This window comes from Aureobasidium pullulans (assembly GCF_000721785.1).
Source record: "Aureobasidium pullulans EXF-150 unplaced genomic scaffold scaffold_6, whole genome shotgun sequence".
Taxonomy (NCBI): Eukaryota; Fungi; Ascomycota; class Dothideomycetes; order Dothideales; family Saccotheciaceae; genus Aureobasidium; species Aureobasidium pullulans.
In genome coordinates this window covers 5,598-26,180 of record NW_021941026.1, presented here as the reverse complement: position 1 = coordinate 26,180, position 20,583 = coordinate 5,598, and the positions used below count along the sequence as shown (strand labels likewise).

The window sequence follows — 20,583 nt, the reverse complement described above, 5'->3', positions numbered from 1 at the left end:
AAAGGCTCCAATTGCCAATGGCATGCCTGATCGGGTATCATTATGGAAACAAGAACGACTCTGCCCAAACTCCAGAAACGCAAGAAAGGGAACCAAGAAAGAAGAGAAAGCTCGAAGCACATTGTTGAGCGTAATGACGAGTATGATTGCGCTCAGTCATAGAGATGAAGAACGAGATGCCGGACCAGGGAATTGGGTATTACCGGGCTGCCGAGGCCCGATGAACGAGGGCGCGTGGTCCATCGAGCACAGTGGAGATGTCTGCAGAGGCTCCATCCCACAAGAAGAAGACGAGCATTGATCCGTAAGGGTGAGAATCGAGATGGTGACAGGCGGGTCGAAGGAGGCGGGAAGACTGATAGCGCTTAGGAGAAGGGTTTCTATGCTGCGTCCTGCTCGACGTTTGCTCCATAAAGACCTCTCAAGTTGTTGGCGCAACTGTCGGCCTTGCCGCGTCTCACACAGCCGTCGCATTTTCCGGGGACGTCTTCTGACATGCTGCACTTGATGTGCGCTTTCTGACAGTTTGTAAACGCCATGTTGTGCGAGCGCTGGCCGTGGCTCTTGATTGAACGAGCAACACGCCTCTGAGCCTTCGAGATCTTATCGGCGGGGTTAACTCTAGCAGTCTTGGTGGCCTTGGGGCGTTGTTGTGACATGTGCTTTCTGATGTATCGTCAGTATGTTACATATATCACCGAGTACTAGAGCAACGGATCTTGGACTTACGGCGCGACAAGCATGGGATTGTTGGCTCTCAGAACAGCCGAAGCTGCAGAGTTGAACAAAGGAGCAATCGAGGTGTTGCTGGTGGTAGGGTGGATGACTTTGTCGTAGGGGGCAGTGGTGGTGCTGGATTCCGAGAGACCAGTGTCGTACCACTCTTGCATCATCTCGAGGATCTCGAGTTCCTCAGGACTGTGCTCGAGTTGAGTAGCCTGGTCACCGGTCTGAAGGGGCTCAGTGTTGAGTCCCTCAAAGGGGTCAAGGGTGGAAGTGTAGATATGATCCATGTTGAATGTCGGAAATGAACGCGTTGAAGGCTCTGCGTTTGATCCAAGTGGTTGACGTTGTTGTGGTGAAGACGAACTGAGAAGAGCATCCCTTCCAAACCATCCGGAAGCGAACGCGACAGAACGCGTCGGCGCCGGAAGCTACCCGTTCGGCGGGAGCTTGGACCCGCCGACTGACGACGATGTCATAATCATTGATGGAATCGCGGGCAGTTTGACACGATTGCAAAGACGTAAACTCTCGTGCTTGGTTGTATGGTTCTGAAGTACAGCTATCTGACCCCTGAGACGCTCGAATACCCGCGTCCCCAACCTCCCCAGTCGCCCAATTGATCAAAAGTTCATCCTCTGAGATGTATGTTTCCGTGTCATCTGTACAGCGAAGACGTGGTTGAACTCCTCATGAACAGGACAAAGAAGAGCTCGGAAACAGGTCATCATCCTCGAGACTCTCGCTTGCTCGCTCTTCCAACCGAAAACTTGATAGCAGACGTCATCTATACAACATGATGATCGAATCAGTTTACAGCTTCTCGATGGAATGCAGATAAGACGCACCGTAACTGGCGAAATGCGAGAAGGGTTCCAAGAAATCTGATATGTTCAGTGGCAGGCCTCGCATGTAGGTATCTGAACGCTCGTCCCCAAAGAAGTAGAAAGTAGGGTGCATCACCATGGACAATTCAGCAATGTACCGTGATTTTGGGAGTAATGAACGAGGGCAGAGAAGAGAGAGAATCCCAGGCTTGTTACTTAAAGTATCTCAGTGGCACGTTAAATACACAGCACATCTGTCAAAAGGCAAGTGGTTTTTCGATATCTTCGGTATGTACACTGAGCGGTCTTGGACCACGAGTTTTCCGTGGACATCTCAATGAGAGCAAAAAGCATGCTGCCTTTTCCCAAGTTTGCAGCAAGACGTCGCTGCCACGAGGAGCAATATCTTTGGATCTAGACATACCAGTGGACATCTTGACTTTGTCGAAAATTATGCTGCATTTGCACGGGCATAACAGCAGGGCATGGGCGTGACGAGGAAGAAGGTACGATGGAGTCGAGGTATGCCTGAGGGAGAATAAGAGGTCGTTGCTCGGGAGTGTGTAGTACTCTCGCCCGAGGGCTCTCTATCCTTTGTTGGTGCTCTTGCTACTCGACGATGTTAGATTATCCGGAATGTGCAGAGCAAGGCTGGAAAGTACTTACACATTGTCAGCAGCCTGTTGTAGGCGCTTGCTTCTTCTAGCGAAGCTGGCGGGAGTGGAAGGCACAGCGGGCTTTTTGGCCGACTTGGGAGGGTCGGGGTCGACGATCTTGCCAGGCCAGTCTGCGCCTTGGTAGTAGGCGTTAAGAGGGAGGCCCTGACCGGGCAAAGTCGTCTCGGCACCCTTAAGAGGGCTTTCGGGTGGCTCCCAGTCGGCCGGTTCCCTGCGGCGGAGAATTTCGGAAAGAACACCAGGGTAGAGAAGTCCCTTCCTAAGATAAGAGTCAGACATGGTTCAAAGATCTAAAACACGTATTCTCAAGGTGTTACCTACTGGTTAAGGAGAGGTACCGGGCGCTTCGTGCTAGTTTTGGCTTTCTTGGGCGCGGGGCGGCCATCGTTTGTTGAAGACATGACTACTCGCATGATCAGCAACGTAGTTGCACAGGGGATCGAGAACTGGAAAAACTCGAGGCTGACAGGGATGTATCCTCTAGCCAGGGGGTTGTAGTAGTATGGAGCAGAACTGGGAGGATGTATTGTAACTTACCCGTAGTGTTTCGGTTGTTGTTGTTGTTATTGTTGATGTTCACCAAAGGTGGAAGCTGGTGAAGGAGAGGTAACGGGCGCTTCGTGCTAGGCTTTGCTTTCTTGGGCGCGGGGCGGCCATCGTTTGTTGAAGACATGACTACTCGCATGATCAGTAACGGATTTGCACAGGAGATCAAGAACTGCAAAATTCGAGGCTGACAGGGATGTCTCCTCTGGCCAGGGGGGTCTAGTAGTATAGAGCAGAACCAGGAGGATGCATTGTAACTTACCCGTGGTGTTCCGGTTGTTGTTGTTGTTGATGTTGACCAAAGGTGGAGGCTGGTGAAGATTTAGCAGATGCGCGGAGAAAGCACAGCATCACGTCCACGAAAACACCACCAAAGCTTAGACCACACCTTAATCGGACGGAATGACTGTTCAAAACACTCGACACCCTGACATAAGGGACGAGGCAATCAAGCGAAGATCCAGCTCTCGATGTCAACCTATTGAGATCTCTATGTAAACAGCTAGAACAAGCCAAGATGGGTTTCGGTGTGGTCAGTTGTCTAGAGAGAGTATCGAGGATTATTCGCCCTCAGTGGACGTACGTTCGAGGAAGAAAACCATTTTGCCTTTTACGAGCATTTCGATGGCCAGTCGCTGCACTCGGATGAACAATTGCGACAATCCAGTGCAAATTGAGTTCTCGACCTCTCGGGGCCTGTTCAAAAAACAACCTGGAAAAGGCAAGATGGGGTTTCCGCGTAGTGTCTTATTCAAAGAGAGTATGAGAGACGACTGGTCCTCAGTGAACATACGTTTGACTGCCAAAAACATCTTGCCTTTCGATGGCCAGTCTTTTGATCAGCCTGTACAGCGAGAACCGAGCAATGATATGACTTTCAACCTGCTGATGATGCTTTGTAACCAACTGGCAAAAAGACCAAATTACTTTGGCGTTTGTCGATTGGTCAGGGAGGGCACGAGGGACTCATCACTCCCAGTGGACGTGTGTCCGATCGTCAGAATCATCCTGCCTTGTGAAGGCCCGTCTTTTGACCAGCCTATACACTGGCAGTCAAGCGAAGACATTCCTCCTGACCTACTGCTGTCTCTCTTTGCCAACCGGCCAAAAGGCAAGATGAACGTTCGAGTAGTCAATCGTCCACAGAGAGCATCAGATATTCATGCCTCGTACTGGGCATACATTTGCTTGTCAAGAGTTGTAGCTATTCCTGTGACCATTCTGTGTTCTGTAATCTTGACTTGGGTACAGATTCAAATCACATACATGCATCACAATCACAGTGCAACATAACATGCTCGTTATAGTTTTGATTGTTACAAACCATGATCAGGCTACCAGGGTGCCCAACACGAACCAAAGCATTGCTTTCGGCTGCAGCTAGCGCGCAGACCACATCATCTCCCTGAGCGATCTGCCCAATGATCGCAGGAAGAACACATCCTCCCCGTATAGATGATGAGGAAGAGAGGCATTGCACTACATCGTCGTCCTCCGCATCTGCCTGCTCGATGGCTCCAACGATCGGACCGTCTGCAGCCTGCACGCTCGACAGTTTTATCCTCGCCGGCGTCATCGTTGTCGACCTTGTTCTCGTCGTCTTCCTCGCCATTGTTGAGGTCAGGAGCTAGATCACTGAGCAGGGTGGTGTAGCTATGCAATGTTCAGCAATGCTTGCTCGAAGCATAGCAGTACCGATGTAACTTGCTTGATCACACGACTGTCGTCTGCGTAAACCCAGACCAGGACATCGGGGCTAGGGCGCCAGTGGTAGTCGAGATCGAGGCGGGGAAATCTTCACTCGAAGGCTCATGGTCATGTGCCTTGTCATGTATCTGTGTATTCTAATAAGCATTTGATGAAGGACCGACGTGAATTGGGAGGCGTTCTTTGCCAGGTTACGTCCAACTTACAGGCGGGCAAGAGGAGAACTACATGACGGTATTTCTGATGCCGACGATTTACATGCGGAGGATTGTATTGAGGCAGACGTGCATGTGCGCTTACTATCACAGCAGGACGGGAAAGGGAGTCAAGACAACTTTGCGGGTTGTTTGTGAGAATAGTGCTGTTCAATTCTTCAAAACGCAGGGTTTTCCTGCTGGGGGTATCTTTCGCTGTTGTAACCATAACTCCTCCTTCTTCTTGAACGATAGCAAAGAAAGCAAAATGAAAGAACTCCAGAACCAGAACCATATCATCGTGGGGCAGAGGGAATGAGCTGACTGCCTTAGTCGATTGACCCTTTGCTCAGCTTGAGGGACGCTCAAGCTTCTTGCGTTGCGCCTTAGCACTAGTGTTCACCTTGGCCCTGTTGGTAGGGTAGGATCTGTATTTCGGAATACACTGGATGCCTTTCCTCTCGCAACGCTCGCACCCACCCCCAGGAAGCTTGACACAGCCACCCTTTCTGACCTTAGCCTTGTTGCAGGCAGTACAGCAGGCGTTGGGAATGCCCGACTCCCTGTGAGTGGGTGCGAGGGTTGGTTGAGGAGTGGCGTTCTGTGAGTTGATGAGAATGTCGTTGGTGCTACTTGAGAATTAGTGAAACTGTCAAGCATGGATAGGGAGCAGATTCTCACGCAAAGGGCTCAGTCTGAAAGCTTGTCTGATTGTGCCCGTACATAAAACGCGCATAGGGATGCTCTGTAGCGATGGCCTGCTGATGCTCGCGGTTTGGATAGGGGTTAAAGGCTGCCGGAGTTGAGACCTGGGTTTGCTGAGTGGCATTGTTTCCCCCAATTTGGTTGAAGGGCTCAGCCCATGAAGTACTCATGTTGTTGCTACTATTGACTCGTCAGTCAAAGCTCAAACTCGAGACGCATGTCAGTCTGAGGCCACAGGGCAACCTACCTGAATGTGAGGATCTCTAGCATTTCTGCTTCAGTGACCTCTGTGCCTGCAAAGGTGTTTCCTTCGAGGAATGATAGTTCTGGATCGTTTGGAGCGTGATCAAACTCAATGACTGGCTTGTAGTAGTTTGCCATCGTTTCTTGTTGGTTTACTGCAGAAGAGGGCAATGTAAGTCAAATAGAGCCAGCCGAGTGGGATTCCAGAAGACGCGCGTAGGGGATGACTTACTGTTCTTCGAGAACAAGTCTCGAAGATGGATAAGTTGTTGAAAGTTCTTTGGATCTTCCTGGATCTGTGGATGTGGAGGATGGGCGGAAGAAGTTGAGGATGAAACACGCGTAAAGAGGATGTTGTTATTGGTGAGAGACAATACGGCTTCACTTCCAAAACACAAGACCAACGCGCCAGCTTCGAGCGACAACATCGGCACTCGACCAAAGCTTGGACCCCCTTGACAAACAATTGATATGTCGAGACCATGCAAGAAACCCTGGGGGGATATTCACTGCTATTGTTCAGATCAGGGAATAGTACGCCCCTGTTGTTGCAGCACGATTGGTGGACGCAAAGGGTCAGAACATTGATTTCATGTCTATCTAATCAGGGGAAGACATAGTTGCAGGTGACTTTCTCATTGCAAGAAGATATCAGAGCAGCGAGGATTGGCAGCAACGATCATTGCGGAGGCATGGGGTTTCTTGCCTTAGCAAGACCCTTACTAGGCTGAGGACCCTGACGGCCACCGTCTTTCCAGTCCTGGTGAGCTCCGATGACGGGACCATCGTAGTGCGAGCATACAAGGTCCTTTCTCTGGCAGGTTTGACAGGGCACGCCTTTGCACGGCTTCCTAGCCTTTCTGCAGTTGTGGCATGCAATGTTTCTGCCATGGGCGTTGACAATCACGTCGTTACCATTGCCATCCAATGCCCATTGTCCCTCTGCATTACCTGGGACTATGACTCTCCGGAGTCGAGCGAGTTCCTCAGCGTCGATACGAGCCCACTCTGCGGCCTGCTCGGCAGTCGGATTGTGTTGGTTCTCGACAAGTCGCTGGTGGGCTGCTGCCGCCTCGGCTCTAAGGCGATCCTCCATGGCAACTCGCATCTCCGTACGTGTTTGTTCGTGTAACTGTTCAGCCAGGATGGCAGCTTCGGCGTCGGTCATGTTCCTAAGTCAACAGGTCAGTCGAGACACTGGGGTCAAGTCCTGTAGAGAACACTCACGAGGGGACAACATAGTCGTCGTCAGAATCATAGACGGGAGAGTCAGGGACGTCTCCTTGATCTTCATCATCAGCATCGATGACAGGGGCAGGCAGAGGCGTAACCGGGACCTGGATGTTCTCCTCGGTTTCACCCATGTTAACATCCCCATCCTCGTCGTTGTTGGTGTCGGTGGCAGATTCATTGCTGCCTTGTGCAGCCTTGCGACCGCTGTGTCATTGATCAGTAAGATACCCAGACGAGCAGATTTAGGAATTAGTATCTTACGGGAAGGTGCCGCTAGCCTTGTGAACAAGCGTGAATTTGGGAGGCATGTTGTAATATTCAAGACCTGCGATGATCCGTTAGATTTGTGTGAGGAATTGAGTGCCGGGATAATAAATCTGCAAGACACTGTTGATGGTGTTAAGCTGGACAAAGAGATAGAGAAAAAAGCCGGACTTGGAAAAGCGTAAACAAAGCTGCTCTTCTTTCCCCCCACCATCCGATCGAATTCTTTGGCGCTCAAAAGACAAAGGAACCATCCAGTACCTGACATATTGCCTGAGCAAATGCAACTTTATTGCTGTCTTCCACCATTGGGCTTTATATTACATCGCTCAGAGGGGATCCTGCTACGAGGGTACAGAAATGCAACGGACAGGTGACAACGTGCTAATGACTGAATCAATTGGCTATAATCAATTGTACCATCTTAAAATAGTGCTAAACGTTCCTTCTGAACTCCCGCAAAGAAAGAGGAGAAACCCTTTTGGTTGAACATAACACAACCAGCACCCCTCTGAACGACCCGCTCGTCTGTGGGAGTCAATTTAGCCACAAGTTCTTCGCTGGATCGCTCTATCACGATCACTCTCCTATGATAAGGAAGAGAGATCGTGCCTTGCCTCAAGTCGGTTCTAGCTATGTCGTGGTAACGGATATAGGAGGTTGGTCTCCAGGACACTGCGAGTACCAGTGCCTCACAATCCATTGTTGGAAGCTTCCTTCCGTTATGAATGATAGCCAAGTCCGTAATAGTTGTGTCAACTGGAGGGTTCCAACCAGGAGGCCAGGTCGGTGCTACAGCAGGCACAGTAGCAGCGACAGCACCGGAGTTATGACGGCCAGCAGGAAGAGTATTGAGGGCTAGTTGGGCGTTGCTGATAGCAGGATCGGCAGATGGAGGCACAGTAGCACTCTCTCCTTCCTCGTCATCATCTTCCGCGTCAAGAACCTCAAGGTGTTTATCGGACTCAAGACCATCGTGAGCGATGTGCACCTGACCCCCAGCGGGAAGAGCTTTGAGAAGATCGCAGGTGACTGGGATGTTACTCGTAGGCTCGTTGTTTGCCACGGCGCTGCTTGCTGGGGGACCGGCAGAGGGCGGTGCGAGTCGTAGTGGTATACGGTCGTTTAGCGTTCGCCGTCTACCGTTCTGCAAGGTCGGTCAGTATGAAATCTCATCAGTGGAACATTGCGGTCTCGCCTATCGGCATCATTGCGCGTCGCGCAGGTAAAGAGCTCGTAAGCTTCGGTAAACAGGGTGTAGGCCGATAGTTTCTTAGCCTGGATGATGTGTCCAGACACGGTCCTGAGCCCTGCATGTACGGATTTGCTGAGGAACACAAACTATGGACGAGTCTCGAAGCTACAGCATGTTAACTGGATAATGAGATAGATTAAAAGCTGTTGACCTACTCCTGGCCTTTGGATGCGGTAGAGACCACGGTGCGCTTGTCACGGCGCTTCTGCACTGTTCCAGATGTTGGTCGTGTGTCTTTTGAATGTGGTCAGTCGTATGCTTTAAATTCATCGCGCCGGTGCGCAAAGAACAGCAGAGTACACAACCTGGCTGAGAGTCGTCTTCCAGTTGGCGGTTGCTACCGACTCAAGCGGCAAGAAGGTCATCGTCTTACTTGATCTATCCCTCGAAAATGAGATTTCACCATTTGGAAGTATCTCTGACATCATGGAACTCTCTGTAATTACGACTGTGGGCAATCCAATGGGCGAATCAACGGGCAGGATCGCACTTCCAAGGTCCATGTGTTCATGTATCTAAGGTCAAAAAACTCGCAGACGAAGGCAGGCCTTATGCTGATGGGTGTGGAAATGGGATTACAGACAGGGTAAGCAGCCCCCTCTCTCTGAGTCTTCGACTGCTAGTGCTCAGGATCAAACAGCATGGCCGAGGCCAGTGTTCCTCTCACGGAGGCCCTTGTCCCTGGCGATGGCTGCTAGACGAGCTGATAAGCGCGCGTGCGGAAGTGGCAGAGTGTGGCCCCTCAGGTTCATCGCGTGCTTCAGCAGATCACCGTATCTGCTGTTATGGTGTGGGCAGTCGCGATGCTGGCAATAGTATCTTTCTTCTGACTTCTTCTTGAGATAGTCAAGACCCCAGACAGGGTGCGTCAGGCCGTTTTGAACACCAGTGGTCCCGGAGCCGATCTTGTAGTAGGCCAATGGAGGATCATGGGACTGGTTGAGGTTGTGAAGGTCGGTGGTCGAGGGTCCAGCAGTAGGGCGTGTGTTAGCATCGCCATCCTCCTCTCCCTCTCCTTTTTCCTCCCCCTCTCCATCGTCTCCCTCGTCTCCTTCACCTCCGAATCTCCCGTCATCCTCCGTGATCTGTTCGGCTCCAGCATCATCATCATCATCGTCATCGATAACAAACGGGGTGTCTTTCGAGCCAGGGATTGCTTCGCGGGGACCGGGACCCTCGACAGGGACAGTAACAGCGCCCAAGGGATGGAAGGACCCTGGATAGGCCTGGGTTTCGGAGCAGATGTGACACATGGTGGGACTTTTGACGATACCCACGATGTAAGAATTGTTCTCGAAACCGAAAAACGGGTCGTAGCTGAAGATCCCATCTCTCGTAAACGACATGTGCAAACAGCCTTCGCTGAGCGTAGCCACAATGGGCTTAATGCTACAAACGAGTTAGTGTCACAGAGCTAGCGAAAAGATAGCATATCGGGAACCTACACGTTGAGAATTCGATGGCACTCTGCTCACCGGCAGCAACGCGTCTGTAAGAGCCATTAGAGAGAGATCTGATGATATGATGAGACTGTAGCTTACCTTGCTGCGCGCTTGCATGTGGGACAAGCGCCATTTTCGGTGCGCCCTTTCCATCTGGCCTGCATCTCGAAGTGCTGGACATCCCGTGGTGCCATGTTGGCATCGAATAGGGCGATATGGCCACACAAGGCGTAGTGGATGTAAGATGCCTCCTGGATGGGCCAGGGACGGCTATGTTTCGCGCTTTAGTAGGCGCAACAAGTCAAAACAAGGGCTCAGACTTACCTGAAGATCTCCTGGAGCCACGGCTCCAGTGGCGATACACTTCTGCTCATCTTGTCGGGATGATTTGATGTTTGATGTTGCGTACTAAGGAGCCTTACGAAGAAGTCAAAAAGATGGAACCAGAATTGTGGACGCGCTTCAAATTTGTTCAGGCTACGACGAGCTCGAATCTTCCCGCGCGGCAACCACAACGGAGCTAGCTTGATCGGGAGTAGTGTCGTGAACGGCATCATCACTGGAAGGACTTCGCACTATGAATGATGAGCATTTTGGGTTACTCTGATGCACATCATATCCTACATATCCTACATACCAGGAAGAATCCTGGGAGAGCCCCTGGATGTTGCTCTTTGCACCACATTTGGAAGACAAGTAAACAGCCGTACACCTTTATGCACAGAGTGTCTTGGTCCTTGAACAAACTTTGTGTGTGTCCTACTCTCAGTATCCGCAAGGGCATGGCTGACGGCTAGTTTCACCCGCTCGACTGATATCTGGATGTCTGGATGGTGCTGCTGTTTACCAAAGCTGTGGGCGGAATCTTGGACGCTACTCTGCGCAGCATCACAACGCCCACATATACTACTCTGCTGTTTATAAGACCTGGAACACACATCTATTGCAAAAGGGGCCTTAAGAATAGTTCTCGCGGACTGGAACGCTGGTCCGGACCATCGTGGTTGCCGTGGAAGTCCAGTATCGCCACGAAGCACATTCGCTCGTCAGCCGCGACGAGCAGAGCCAGATTCAACCACCGCCTCCCGCCCAGAACAGGCCCAGAAGTGCCTCAGACAGTCCTAACGCTACGTTACTGAGAGTCAAAGAGATCAATCAACGCAAAATTGAGTGTCTGCTCGAGCGAGTTCTTCGACCATAAAGAAAGGCCAAAGCCCTCTTCACCTCGACGGCCGCTTTCAGAATGTCTTTGTCTACTTTCCACTCCACGCCTCCACTCACGACTGTCTTGAGGGTCGCATACTATCTTCATTCACCTCAGTGCTCCCTTTTCTCGGAACTGTTAGCAGTCTTTTTACAACACGGAAACGAGTCGAAAGCCCGTAGACATATATGCTCTTCCTCTCGTCACAAAACCTGACTGTCACGCTACAAGATACTTGAAACTTCACTGGAGGTATACATGTTTTCCAAAAGCACCGTTCATTCTCGGAAAGTAGAAGGGAGGAGAGGTGCATCTGATAGATCAACATGCACGGCCAGTATCCTATAAAGAATGTAGTATATCTATGTCGCCGCGCGCCTGAAAGCAAGAGATTATCCTCTACTCCCATGTCAACACATCCTTGCCCAGTAGCGAGCCGGGAAAGTGCAAACCCATCAATGGAACAGAAAGGTCCAAGCCGCGAGCACAGTACACTAAAGAGACTCACCACATCTCCATACCACTACTCGTCTTTGTCTGCTCCAAGACTCACGTCCCGGTTGCTTTTTCCACCCGGAAGTAAGTCATCGTTTCCACCTCACGGAGCGAGACGAACACCGGACGCACATGCATCCCTAGAAAGCTGACCATCATGATCTCTCTCCTCGACTTCACTCCGTACACCGATTCAAGGCATCTGAGCCTACACACAAACCTCCATTCCACATCCCCGACCCTTTCCAAACTTCCACACGGAAGTAAGTCATCATTTCCACCTCACGGATCAAGACGATACACCGGTGACTCCAAATTGTATGTTTCGCCGAATATCCCCTTCCCCGTCTCCGTGCTATCGATCTCCTTACTCCACAACCCGCTACCTCTCCAAGATCCCCACACGGAAGTAAGTCAATGTTTCCGTCCCACAAATCTAGACGATAAACGGATGACTGTCCATATCTGTGTCTTTCACAGACGTGATGACTTTCCCTCTCTTACGTCTCAACGTGACGAAACTTCTTCTCGTTACTCTGTCCTTGCTGTCGTATGCTCTCATCGCTGTTGATAAAAAGAAATGTAGAAGCTACAGCAGACATGTTGTATATACTCCAATCTTGATATGGCGCCAGAAAATCGCGCCAGAAACGGGACTCCAGACGAGCGAGGTACCGTGCAAGATATTTGTCAAAAGGCAAGATGGTTTTCGAGATAGATGGGTTGGCCAGAGAGAGTGGGGAGGAAAGCAAGCTCTCAGTGGACATTTGGCTGTTTATCAAAAACATCTTGTACTTTTACAAGGAGCTTGGAAACCCTCGTTGGGGCGAGGGAGTTGGTTCAAATATGCATCTCTTCATTTCCATACAAAATGTTTATCGTTATTAGTACAAATGCCTGTCCAGCGAGAAAAAAAGGCCATCCAATCCATCTATCATCAAAACATCCATTCTCAAAACATGAAAAACACCAAAGCCGACTTGAATCTTGTCAACGAGTTCGTCCATGATCAAGCTTCTTCATCCTTCTTCCTCCATCCATCTCTACTGACAGGAGGAGAAACCCCCTCATCCTCTCCATCAGCATCCTGACCGGGGTTTGCGATCTCATATTCCAAAATCTTGATGAACTTATAGAACACCACTGCAATGAGCGCTCCGATCGCCGGACCGACCCAGTACACGAAATGTTCCGAGTCCCAAACGCCAGTAACTGCACAAGGACCAAAAGAGCGAGCGGGGTTGAGGGAACCACCGGTATAATATACACCGACCAATTCCGCGATGAATAGGGCCATGCCAATGCCAATGGGAGCCATATAAGTGGCGCGGTGCTTTTCCTTGGCGAGCATGAAGATGGTAAACACGAGTTCGGCGGTAAGGATTGCTTCGATAAAGACGCCGCGGACTCTACTCGTGTCGGCAGAGAGGGTAGTGCGGACGTTCAATTGGGTGGGGAACAGCGCTCTGACCAGTACAGATGCGAGCAAGGATCCACAAATCTGTGCGATGAAGAGAAGAGAGCCTCTGACATAATCCAGAGATTTGACGAGAACCATGGCGAGAGTTACGGCAGGGTTGAAGAGGCCACCGCTGATGCGGAAGAAGATCCAGACATTTACCATGAGGGAGAAACCGAAAGATACGGCGGTGTAGAGTAGAACGATGGGTGAAAACCCGTTTGTGGCGTTGGTGGTTGTGGTGCTGTCTTGTGCGCCGACATTGGCGACTTGAGTGCCGGCGAAGGCGAAGAAGAGGAACATGGTAGTACCGACAAATTCACCGATCATGGCGACAAAGTCTAGATCACTGTCAGTGGTAGGTTCGCAGTTGTTGAGATCCAAACATACGGTTCTTGGCTGTAGAGTTCATCCACCATGTCAGAGGAAGTCTGAGGATTTCTTCGACAGGGGTGGAGCGTCCATTTCCACCATAGAAAGAGCCGGGTCTGTGGCCTCGAGGAGGTTCACTCTCAATGGCAGACAAGTTGTCAAATCGATATGATCGTTTTTGAGTGTCGTAGCGCAGACTTCTGAAAGAGTCCGAGGGTGCACGACGAACTTGATGTTGATGTTGATGGTGCATTTGGTGGAGGGGGCTATCAGCATTGACAGGAATGCGCTGAACATCAGTAGGGAATGGGTCGACAGAAGCTTGCTTGTAAGCTCTAGGAGTAGGGTCGAGTGCTTGCGTGTCCTCATTTTCCATGTGCATTTGAGGTTGACCCATGTTCTCGTAGTCGTTGTAGGAATGACGCTTGACGAATCCAGGACGACCCAAGTCGTAGCTCTCACTGTTGTATCCACGAGGTAGAGGCCCCCAGTACGATTGTGTGCCAGACTGGCTCATAGAGCGCTCTCTAGGGTGAACTGTTTGCGATGTGCCGGGTCTCGGTATGACTGCCGTCGAGGGACCGCCGGCAGCTGTGCTTGGCCGAGTACCAGGCATGGCCGGAGGTGGAGACATAAATCTTGCTGGTCCAGGCATTTCTTGAGATGGAGATGTGTGCAAGAGAGGAGCGCCTGTTCCATTTGGGGTGTTGGGATCGTAACCAAGTTGTCCGTTCGACTTCTGGGACGAAGGAGTGTTCGGAGCATACTGGACTTGAGACATGTTTGCGTCCGGATCTTTGCTTCCAATCTTTGTGTATGATCCTGAGTGGTGCGATCGCGCGAGACTAGGACGAGTAGACATCGTGACCAGTCCCTTCCAGTCTTATATACGAAGAGAAGATTTTCGGTTCAAGGTTCGGCAGTATCGTATCCGAGTGCCGTAAAGTTGGAAGGCGAATGACCCTGGACAATCTCAAGGAAGATGATGTAGCGGAACAAAGTGGTGCGAGTGGAGAAGGACAAAGTGTGGATGAAACGAATCAACCCGTAAGCGGCGTTCAAGGTCAGGCTATATGCGTCCAAAACGCGGTCATCGCGTGTTCGTGTTGTTGATCTGGTCTTGTAAGTGGTTTAGACTGTTGCCAGGAGAAACACACTTGACAGGGTGTGCTCGAGTCAATTGATGGTAGGAGATGCGCTACCAAGGAACAGATGGAGAGAACGTGGCCATACACATGGCAGCCGTCAAGACGAGTCATCTCACTGACCGAGCAACGGACTTGATTGATGCCCTATCAGTACGTATATGCACATGACGACTGGGTGGAGGCATCGCAGCCGAACTGTAATTCTCGCAAAGGATTTGAGTCAGTTGATCAGGCTTCATACCATTGCAACGATGACATGTGTAGTCCAACGAGCGATTGGTGATCTTGCATTGGATGCCTGATACAAACTCAACCAATCTTTGCGCAAGCACTGTACGGATTACAGTTCCGAAGACGCAACAAATATCCGCATCAAGGGTTTATAGCCGAGCAAGAGCGCAAGACCGATAGAGTTGTCCCCTGCAGATGCAGTAAAGATCCTGACATAGCAAACACGACATGAGACCAAGTGTAACAGGGCAGAACACTGTCGTAATTCGTCCAACACCTCCAACTCAATCTAAGTCACCGGGAGACGACGGAGGTGGCTGGCGATCTCAACGCCCTGTAGATACGGATATGAACGTGCGGGGGAGGCCTGAAACCATCAACCCTAGCATCGCGAACCTCACCACTAATCCTGTCGTCAAAGCAAAAGACTTTTTTTTGCGCAAGGTTAGGCCTTCCATCATGTTGATCCTATTTGTGGTTGCCTGTACAGAGGCTCGATGGAGATGATTTGCGAGCCCACGCGACATTGGTATCTTGCGACACCCCAGCAGGGTCTATTGTTCAAGACAATTCGTATCGAGGGGATGAGATGTGGTTTGGAAGGATGTCGAGGAAGAAGTGGTAGGTTCAGGGCTTGCATGTTTCAGAATGCCACAGCCCGTAGATCTTCCGAAGAGACAGGGTCTCTGACATCACCGGACTGTCTTGGCAAAGTCCCATCTTTCGCAAGCACTGCCATTTTGATGGTCAGCAGATGCAAGACTCGACGATCAAAGTCTTTCATAAAAAAGGGAGGGGAGATGGCAGAAGAGGTCAAAGAAAATGGTTGTCTATTCTGTACAACTAAACAAGGGGGTATCCATTGTCACCTACGCGCGCCCAAAGACAATTCGCAAAGAAAACCTTGTCAAGCTCCATCTGTTTCAATCTGGAAAAAAAGCTTCCAGAAGGTTTGGTGGACATTTTCGTGTCTAACAAACAGAGACATGGAAGCTTTCTTCTGAAACCACTTCCCAAACCTAATAAAACGCCGTGTGTTGCATTTTGCGCTGTCGCTGCCACGACACCTGTGCTGTATTTGATCTTTGGAAAATACTCCAACATGGACAAAGAGAACCAAAAGAAAAAACGAAATACGAAAAGAAGTCTTGAGAAAGGATAGATGACTCGATCAAGGCATATCCACATAGGTAGTCTTGCGCTGCCAGAACTTGCTCTTCTTCTTCTCCGGTTTGTCAGACTTGCCGCGGGCGCCGACTGAAGGAGCCGGTGCTGGTTCACGTCTTTGCGGCGGCTCTGGGGGTCCGGAAGACATGAGGAAATCTGCGAGATCACTGGTACCAGAAGAATGGAAAGGATCAAGTCTGGTATTCTTGACCACACCGGCTGAGCGAACTTCCATCTTCGGCTTGTTGCTGCGAGGAATATAGCCGCTTGAGATCTGGGAAGTAATGTGCGCGGGTCGGACTGCGGTAGTTGAAGTGGCTGAACGCACACTTCGGATGCTGGGGTCATATCCTGGGTTGGGAGACAAAGTGGGAGTGTTGCCGTTGCTCATAGCTGGTGAGCGACCAGCTGAAGAATGCATACTTGTAATTGAGCCGGCGCGAGGCTTTTCTGCACCGCCGACACTAGCACCGTTAGTGCCTACACCTGGCAAAGCAGCGAGCACATCTTCCTCATCGTCATCATCAGAATCATCAGGAATGGCGTAAGGGTCCTTGATTCTGCTTCTCGTGCGACCATCGCCGGACACAGTGGGGCGTACGTTAGGCACGACCAGATTCATGGAAGGTGAGCTGGGCTGAGTCAAAGGCGACATAGGTAATTTTGGTGTGTTGTTGCTGCCGTAGTTGATGTTTGACGATCCATTCATCAGAAGACCTGTACGTGAGTCCGATGTTGAAGATGTAAGAGGTCTATTAAGATTTGTAGTGGACGAACGGGGTATCTCGGATGCACCAGTGATTGTTGTGCGAAGATCTCCTCCATCTTCACCTTCCCACTCAGCGAAAGGTGCGATGTTGTTGGGAATGCGAGCCTTGCCGCCAGGACCGGGAGGACCGCCTCGAATGAAGTCAATCAGATCGCTGTTGTTATCAGATGATCCAGTCGCTCCTCTGGCCATCAAGCTTGGTCGGTTTCCTACACGCTTGGGCGGTGGTCCAAGTGGGCTCCTGGGAATGTACTTGCCTCCAGCAGTGCCTGACTTGGGCAAAGGAGGAGCATCTCTCGCACTTGCGGCTTGAGCTTGTGCTGTGGCACGAAGAGATGACATACTACGGCTTGCAGCAAGACCGGGAACAACAGGGTTCGGTTCCTTGTCTGGACCAGTGGATCGGATGAAGTCGGCGAAGTCTCTGGTAGATTCAGTCTGCATGACTGGCTCACGAGCAACCTGTCCGGAAGGTAGGGCGTGTAAATTTTGAGGGGAAGGACGACTGATCGAAGTCTTTCTTCTGGTCTCTTCAATCGGCTTGGGCTCCTTCTTGTCTCTCGATCCACCGAGTGACCAAGTCGTACTACGATTTGATCGCACGGATTGGGCGTCACTGTCCTTCTTGAAGTTCTCCCTCGAGTTCGAGCGGAACAGCGTCTGCTTTCTCACTCTGGCGTGAGGACTGAAAGGTCTGTCGGGCATGTCTCTCACCGTTTCGGGCGTCAAGGTGTATTTGATTGTCTCGTCTCTTTGAAGCAGGGCATCAAAATCTAGTTCGGAGGTCATAGACGATGTGGGGAACTTCTTCCTCTCATCAAGACTCTCTCTGTGTGAGGTCGTTGAGATCTGGCGCAAACTTCCTCTCTTGCCAGGACTACTCGAGTCGGAGTCGGTGAGCTTGGAAGTCCTTCTGGATCTCATAAAGTCGGCTGACACACGTTGTTCGTGGATCGGTGTTCTTTCACGTCTGGAAGAGGCATCAGAACCAGACCTCGAAATCCCCAGGCCAGGGAATTGTCTTGCAAGCGGGCTCGTCGGCAGGCTTCTGTCATGGCGAGGAGAACTGACAGCCGTTCCAATGGCCTGCTCAGGATCACTCTCAGTCTCAGTAGCACTGTCACTTTCTTCGTAACGTTCAGCAGAAAGCTCAGCAGGAGGTTCCAGTGTCTGTGACTTGCTCTCGTCGGTGGTCGGAGTCAATCCTGAGTGGGATCCGCTCAGATTGCGGCTTGCCAGGAAGTCCTCAGGACTGAACGGACGGTCAAGATCGGCTGCAAGTTCCAAACCTTCTTGAGAGAGGTTGAATGCTTGGGTATATCTAGCTGATGAGGGGCCGTAGATAGCGAGTCTCTTAGGTCGCTGAACAACCTTCATAGCAGGGAGACGATCGTCCAAGCTGGTGGGTTGAGACGAGACAGAAGCCTTTTCGGTGTGTGCGCTGTCTCTTGACTCTGGTCTTTCCGAGTCGTACGTCTGTACAGTAGGAAGACCTTCTCCAGCTTGACCTTCGGCAAAGCGCGAAGTGGGGTCAACGATCTCTGCAGCAGGTGTGTCGGTAGGCCAGGCTCCCGGTGCTTCGACTAGGGGAGTCGTGATTGGGAGCGGGACCGAGACTGGGCGAGACTTGACAAGGCTGCCGGAGCGGTATTGTCTGTTTGCGCCGAAACTGGCACTTTGCGGACGGTAGAAACGAGGCGCGTCGTAGGATTGCTGAGCGGATTCTGGAAGATCTGGATCCTTGGCAAGACCTGGGACTTCAATCTCATCGACGTCGCGCTGATTTTCAGGCAATGGAATGTTTGAAGCCAAGACGTGCTCTGGGTAGTGGTTCTCCGGGCGGTCCGGGATGCGGTCCCAAAGACTGCCCCGGCGCACAACGACCGGACTGCTCGCAGCAGAATGACTTTGATGAGAAGAGCGATTGAAGATGCGAACAGACTTTTTCCACGCGCGCCATTGGCGGTCGAGAGGTGAATTAAGGATGGCTCTCTCCAAATCGGCGTCCTCGACGAGGATGTACGTGACTTCGTCGTTGTTCTCGGCCAGGGTAGAAGTGCTGCCTGCACGCTGGATGCGGGTAAGGGCGACTTGAGAGGCCAGAGTAAGCACTGTGTCACCCAGATAATCAAGCACACCGGCCAAGAAGATCTCAGAGGCCAGACTGATGACGCCGGCCGTCTCTGAAAAGGTTGTGTTTAAGCCCTCCTCACGCACATAGCGCTCATCATCATCAATGTCAAACTCGCTCTTTTCTGTGCGCATCATGACCCTCAGGCGCGATCTCTTCCATGTGAATTCGAGGTTGAATCTAGCGTTCGACTGGCTGGAAGGGCGCACGTCCTCGTTAAACTCGTCATCTGCCTGCAGAGCGAGCAAGTCTTCGAGGTTATCCTGGGCGCTGGCGATTGCGTCCCGGGCGAGATTCTTCTTCAGGACTTCGGTGACTGCAGGCTTCAAGGCGTTCAGATTTGTTGTTCTCGCGACACTGATGTATTCGTAGAGCTGACGGTCAAGGAATTGGTTGACAGAAGCAACAGCGCTCTCTGCCACGGTCGCTCTGTGGTGAAGGCGCCATGTCTGATCCTCGTCGGCGCGAGCGTCTGCCACGTCGGTAGCAAGCTGCGATGCACTAGAAAGCGAAATGTACTCGGGCGCAGGCTTGACGTTGGCGACAAAGGGCGGTGTTGTTGTAAAGGTGGTAGCCGAGGCAAGGGAGGCCGCGTCGCTGGCGGTGGAATGGGCGTAGCTCATGGCGGGCGACGGAGCTGCTGCAGACACTGCAGGATGCGCAGAAGATGTGGGCGGAGGTGCCGTCATGCTGTGCATCGTGCACCAAAGACGACAGACTCGCGATTAGTCTGGCAATTCGTCTTCAGCTGGGCAAGGGTGTGACTGAATTGACCTCGGACTGCGTTTCAAGATAGCGATGGTACAAACGTAGAAGCCCGGATGTTTGCATCAGCCGCGCCACAAGTCTTTCATGTGTGTCGCCAACTCTGGAGAGGGCGATATGCGGGTCCGTTGGATCGTCCAGTCGACCAGCGTCAAGACAAGTCGTCGGTCAACAGACAGAGACAAGACGACGAGCTGTCCTCATGTCTATCTACTCTGGTCGTGCCCGGCATGACATCCGTTCGTTTTTCCAATTCCATTCCAATACCTTTTGGGTCGCAGCTAGCACACTGGTACAAGTCTAACCGTCTCCCGAAAGTGGATCGAGCACGGCCTTTCTTCCATCGCAAACTCACTTTGTGCTCTTGGCGTCAGCTTGAATGCGACGGCCATTTCGTTGATGGTGTTTCGTGAGTTTCTGATGTTTCTGGTTGTTGGACGATAGTGGTGATAATTCAATGGACAAAGCTGAGATAAACGGAAGACATTCATGGCGTTGCTCTTTCCTTGCAATAATGTTGCCTTCGAGAAGGCAGTCACAGCCGTTGTAGGTAAGTAGCGGCTCTTCGCAACGCCGATTGCCGCTTCCCGGTGTGCCCTTTGTCCGTCGACTCTCTATTCTTCCACCCATCCACAACCTTTCCCTTCACCACGCTTGTCGTCACCGCCAGTCTGGAATACCGAGTTGCTTTCTCTGGACATGGCGGTTTCATTTCCACTTTGTATCCTGTGTTCGGTCCTGCCAATCGGCAGGCTCTGGAAACGAGAAACCGTTGTGTTTCCGCCGCGTGCTTGACACGCTTTGCAGTCCTCTTGCCGTTTCAAAAGTCTGCTCGAGTCAAGTCCTTTGCCTTTTACACCCGACCTTGACAATCTCGTCCAACGGCTTATGGGCAATCAAACTCTTTTTCCTTCCAAACCCTCCTCCCAAACCGGCTTCCATCTCATTGAACTGTTACATTCCTTCTTGAACCATCGTTTACTGTCTTGACAAAGGTTTAACTGTTGGTACCTGACTCCATCAGCC

General features: G+C 51.3%; 5 protein-coding genes across 5 annotated transcripts; 1 reads left to right on the top strand and 4 right to left on the bottom strand.

The window, feature by feature from the left end:
* Nucleotides 1–380: 380 nt before the first annotated feature.
* On the bottom strand, nucleotides 381–2,903 carry M438DRAFT_390692 (uncharacterized protein; the record flags this gene model as incomplete). The annotated part of the gene is made up of 8 exons (XM_029909055.1): nucleotides 381–666; nucleotides 730–950; nucleotides 1,114–1,385; nucleotides 1,572–1,765; nucleotides 1,975–2,142; nucleotides 2,217–2,486; nucleotides 2,549–2,630; nucleotides 2,765–2,903. 8 exons carry the CDS (start codon nucleotides 2,898–2,900, stop codon nucleotides 381–383), a joined length of 1,629 nt encoding a protein of 542 aa, XP_029761879.1.
* Nucleotides 2,904–6,301: 3,398 nt separating this feature from the next.
* Nucleotides 6,302–10,190, bottom strand: M438DRAFT_333653 (uncharacterized protein; the record flags this gene model as incomplete). Its single annotated transcript, XM_029903633.1, has 8 exons — nucleotides 6,302–6,794; nucleotides 6,850–7,059; nucleotides 7,117–7,180; nucleotides 7,816–8,266; nucleotides 9,013–9,763; nucleotides 9,816–9,863; nucleotides 9,916–10,086; nucleotides 10,141–10,190. 8 exons carry the CDS (start codon nucleotides 10,188–10,190, stop codon nucleotides 6,302–6,304), a joined length of 2,238 nt encoding a protein of 745 aa, XP_029761878.1.
* Nucleotides 10,191–12,524: 2,334 nt separating this feature from the next.
* Nucleotides 12,525–13,599, bottom strand: M438DRAFT_270780 (aquaporin-like protein; the record flags this gene model as incomplete). Its single annotated transcript, XM_029900421.1, has 2 exons — nucleotides 12,525–13,315; nucleotides 13,365–13,599. The coding sequence occupies 2 exons, from the start codon at nucleotides 13,597–13,599 to the stop codon at nucleotides 12,525–12,527; spliced, it is 1,026 nt and encodes a 341-aa protein (XP_029761877.1).
* A 1,315-nt stretch (nucleotides 13,600–14,914) lies between these two features.
* On the top strand, nucleotides 14,915–15,813 carry M438DRAFT_183409 (uncharacterized protein). The gene has a single exon (XM_029899201.1). It carries the CDS (start codon nucleotides 15,223–15,225, stop codon nucleotides 15,727–15,729), a length of 507 nt encoding a protein of 168 aa, XP_029761876.1. The 5' UTR covers nucleotides 14,915–15,222; the 3' UTR covers nucleotides 15,730–15,813.
* M438DRAFT_344162 (uncharacterized protein) lies at nucleotides 15,539–19,773 on the bottom strand. The gene has a single exon (XM_029905149.1). It carries the CDS (start codon nucleotides 19,479–19,481, stop codon nucleotides 15,897–15,899), a length of 3,585 nt encoding a protein of 1,194 aa, XP_029761875.1. The 5' UTR covers nucleotides 19,482–19,773; the 3' UTR covers nucleotides 15,539–15,896.
* Nucleotides 19,774–20,583: the final 810 nt, after the last annotated feature.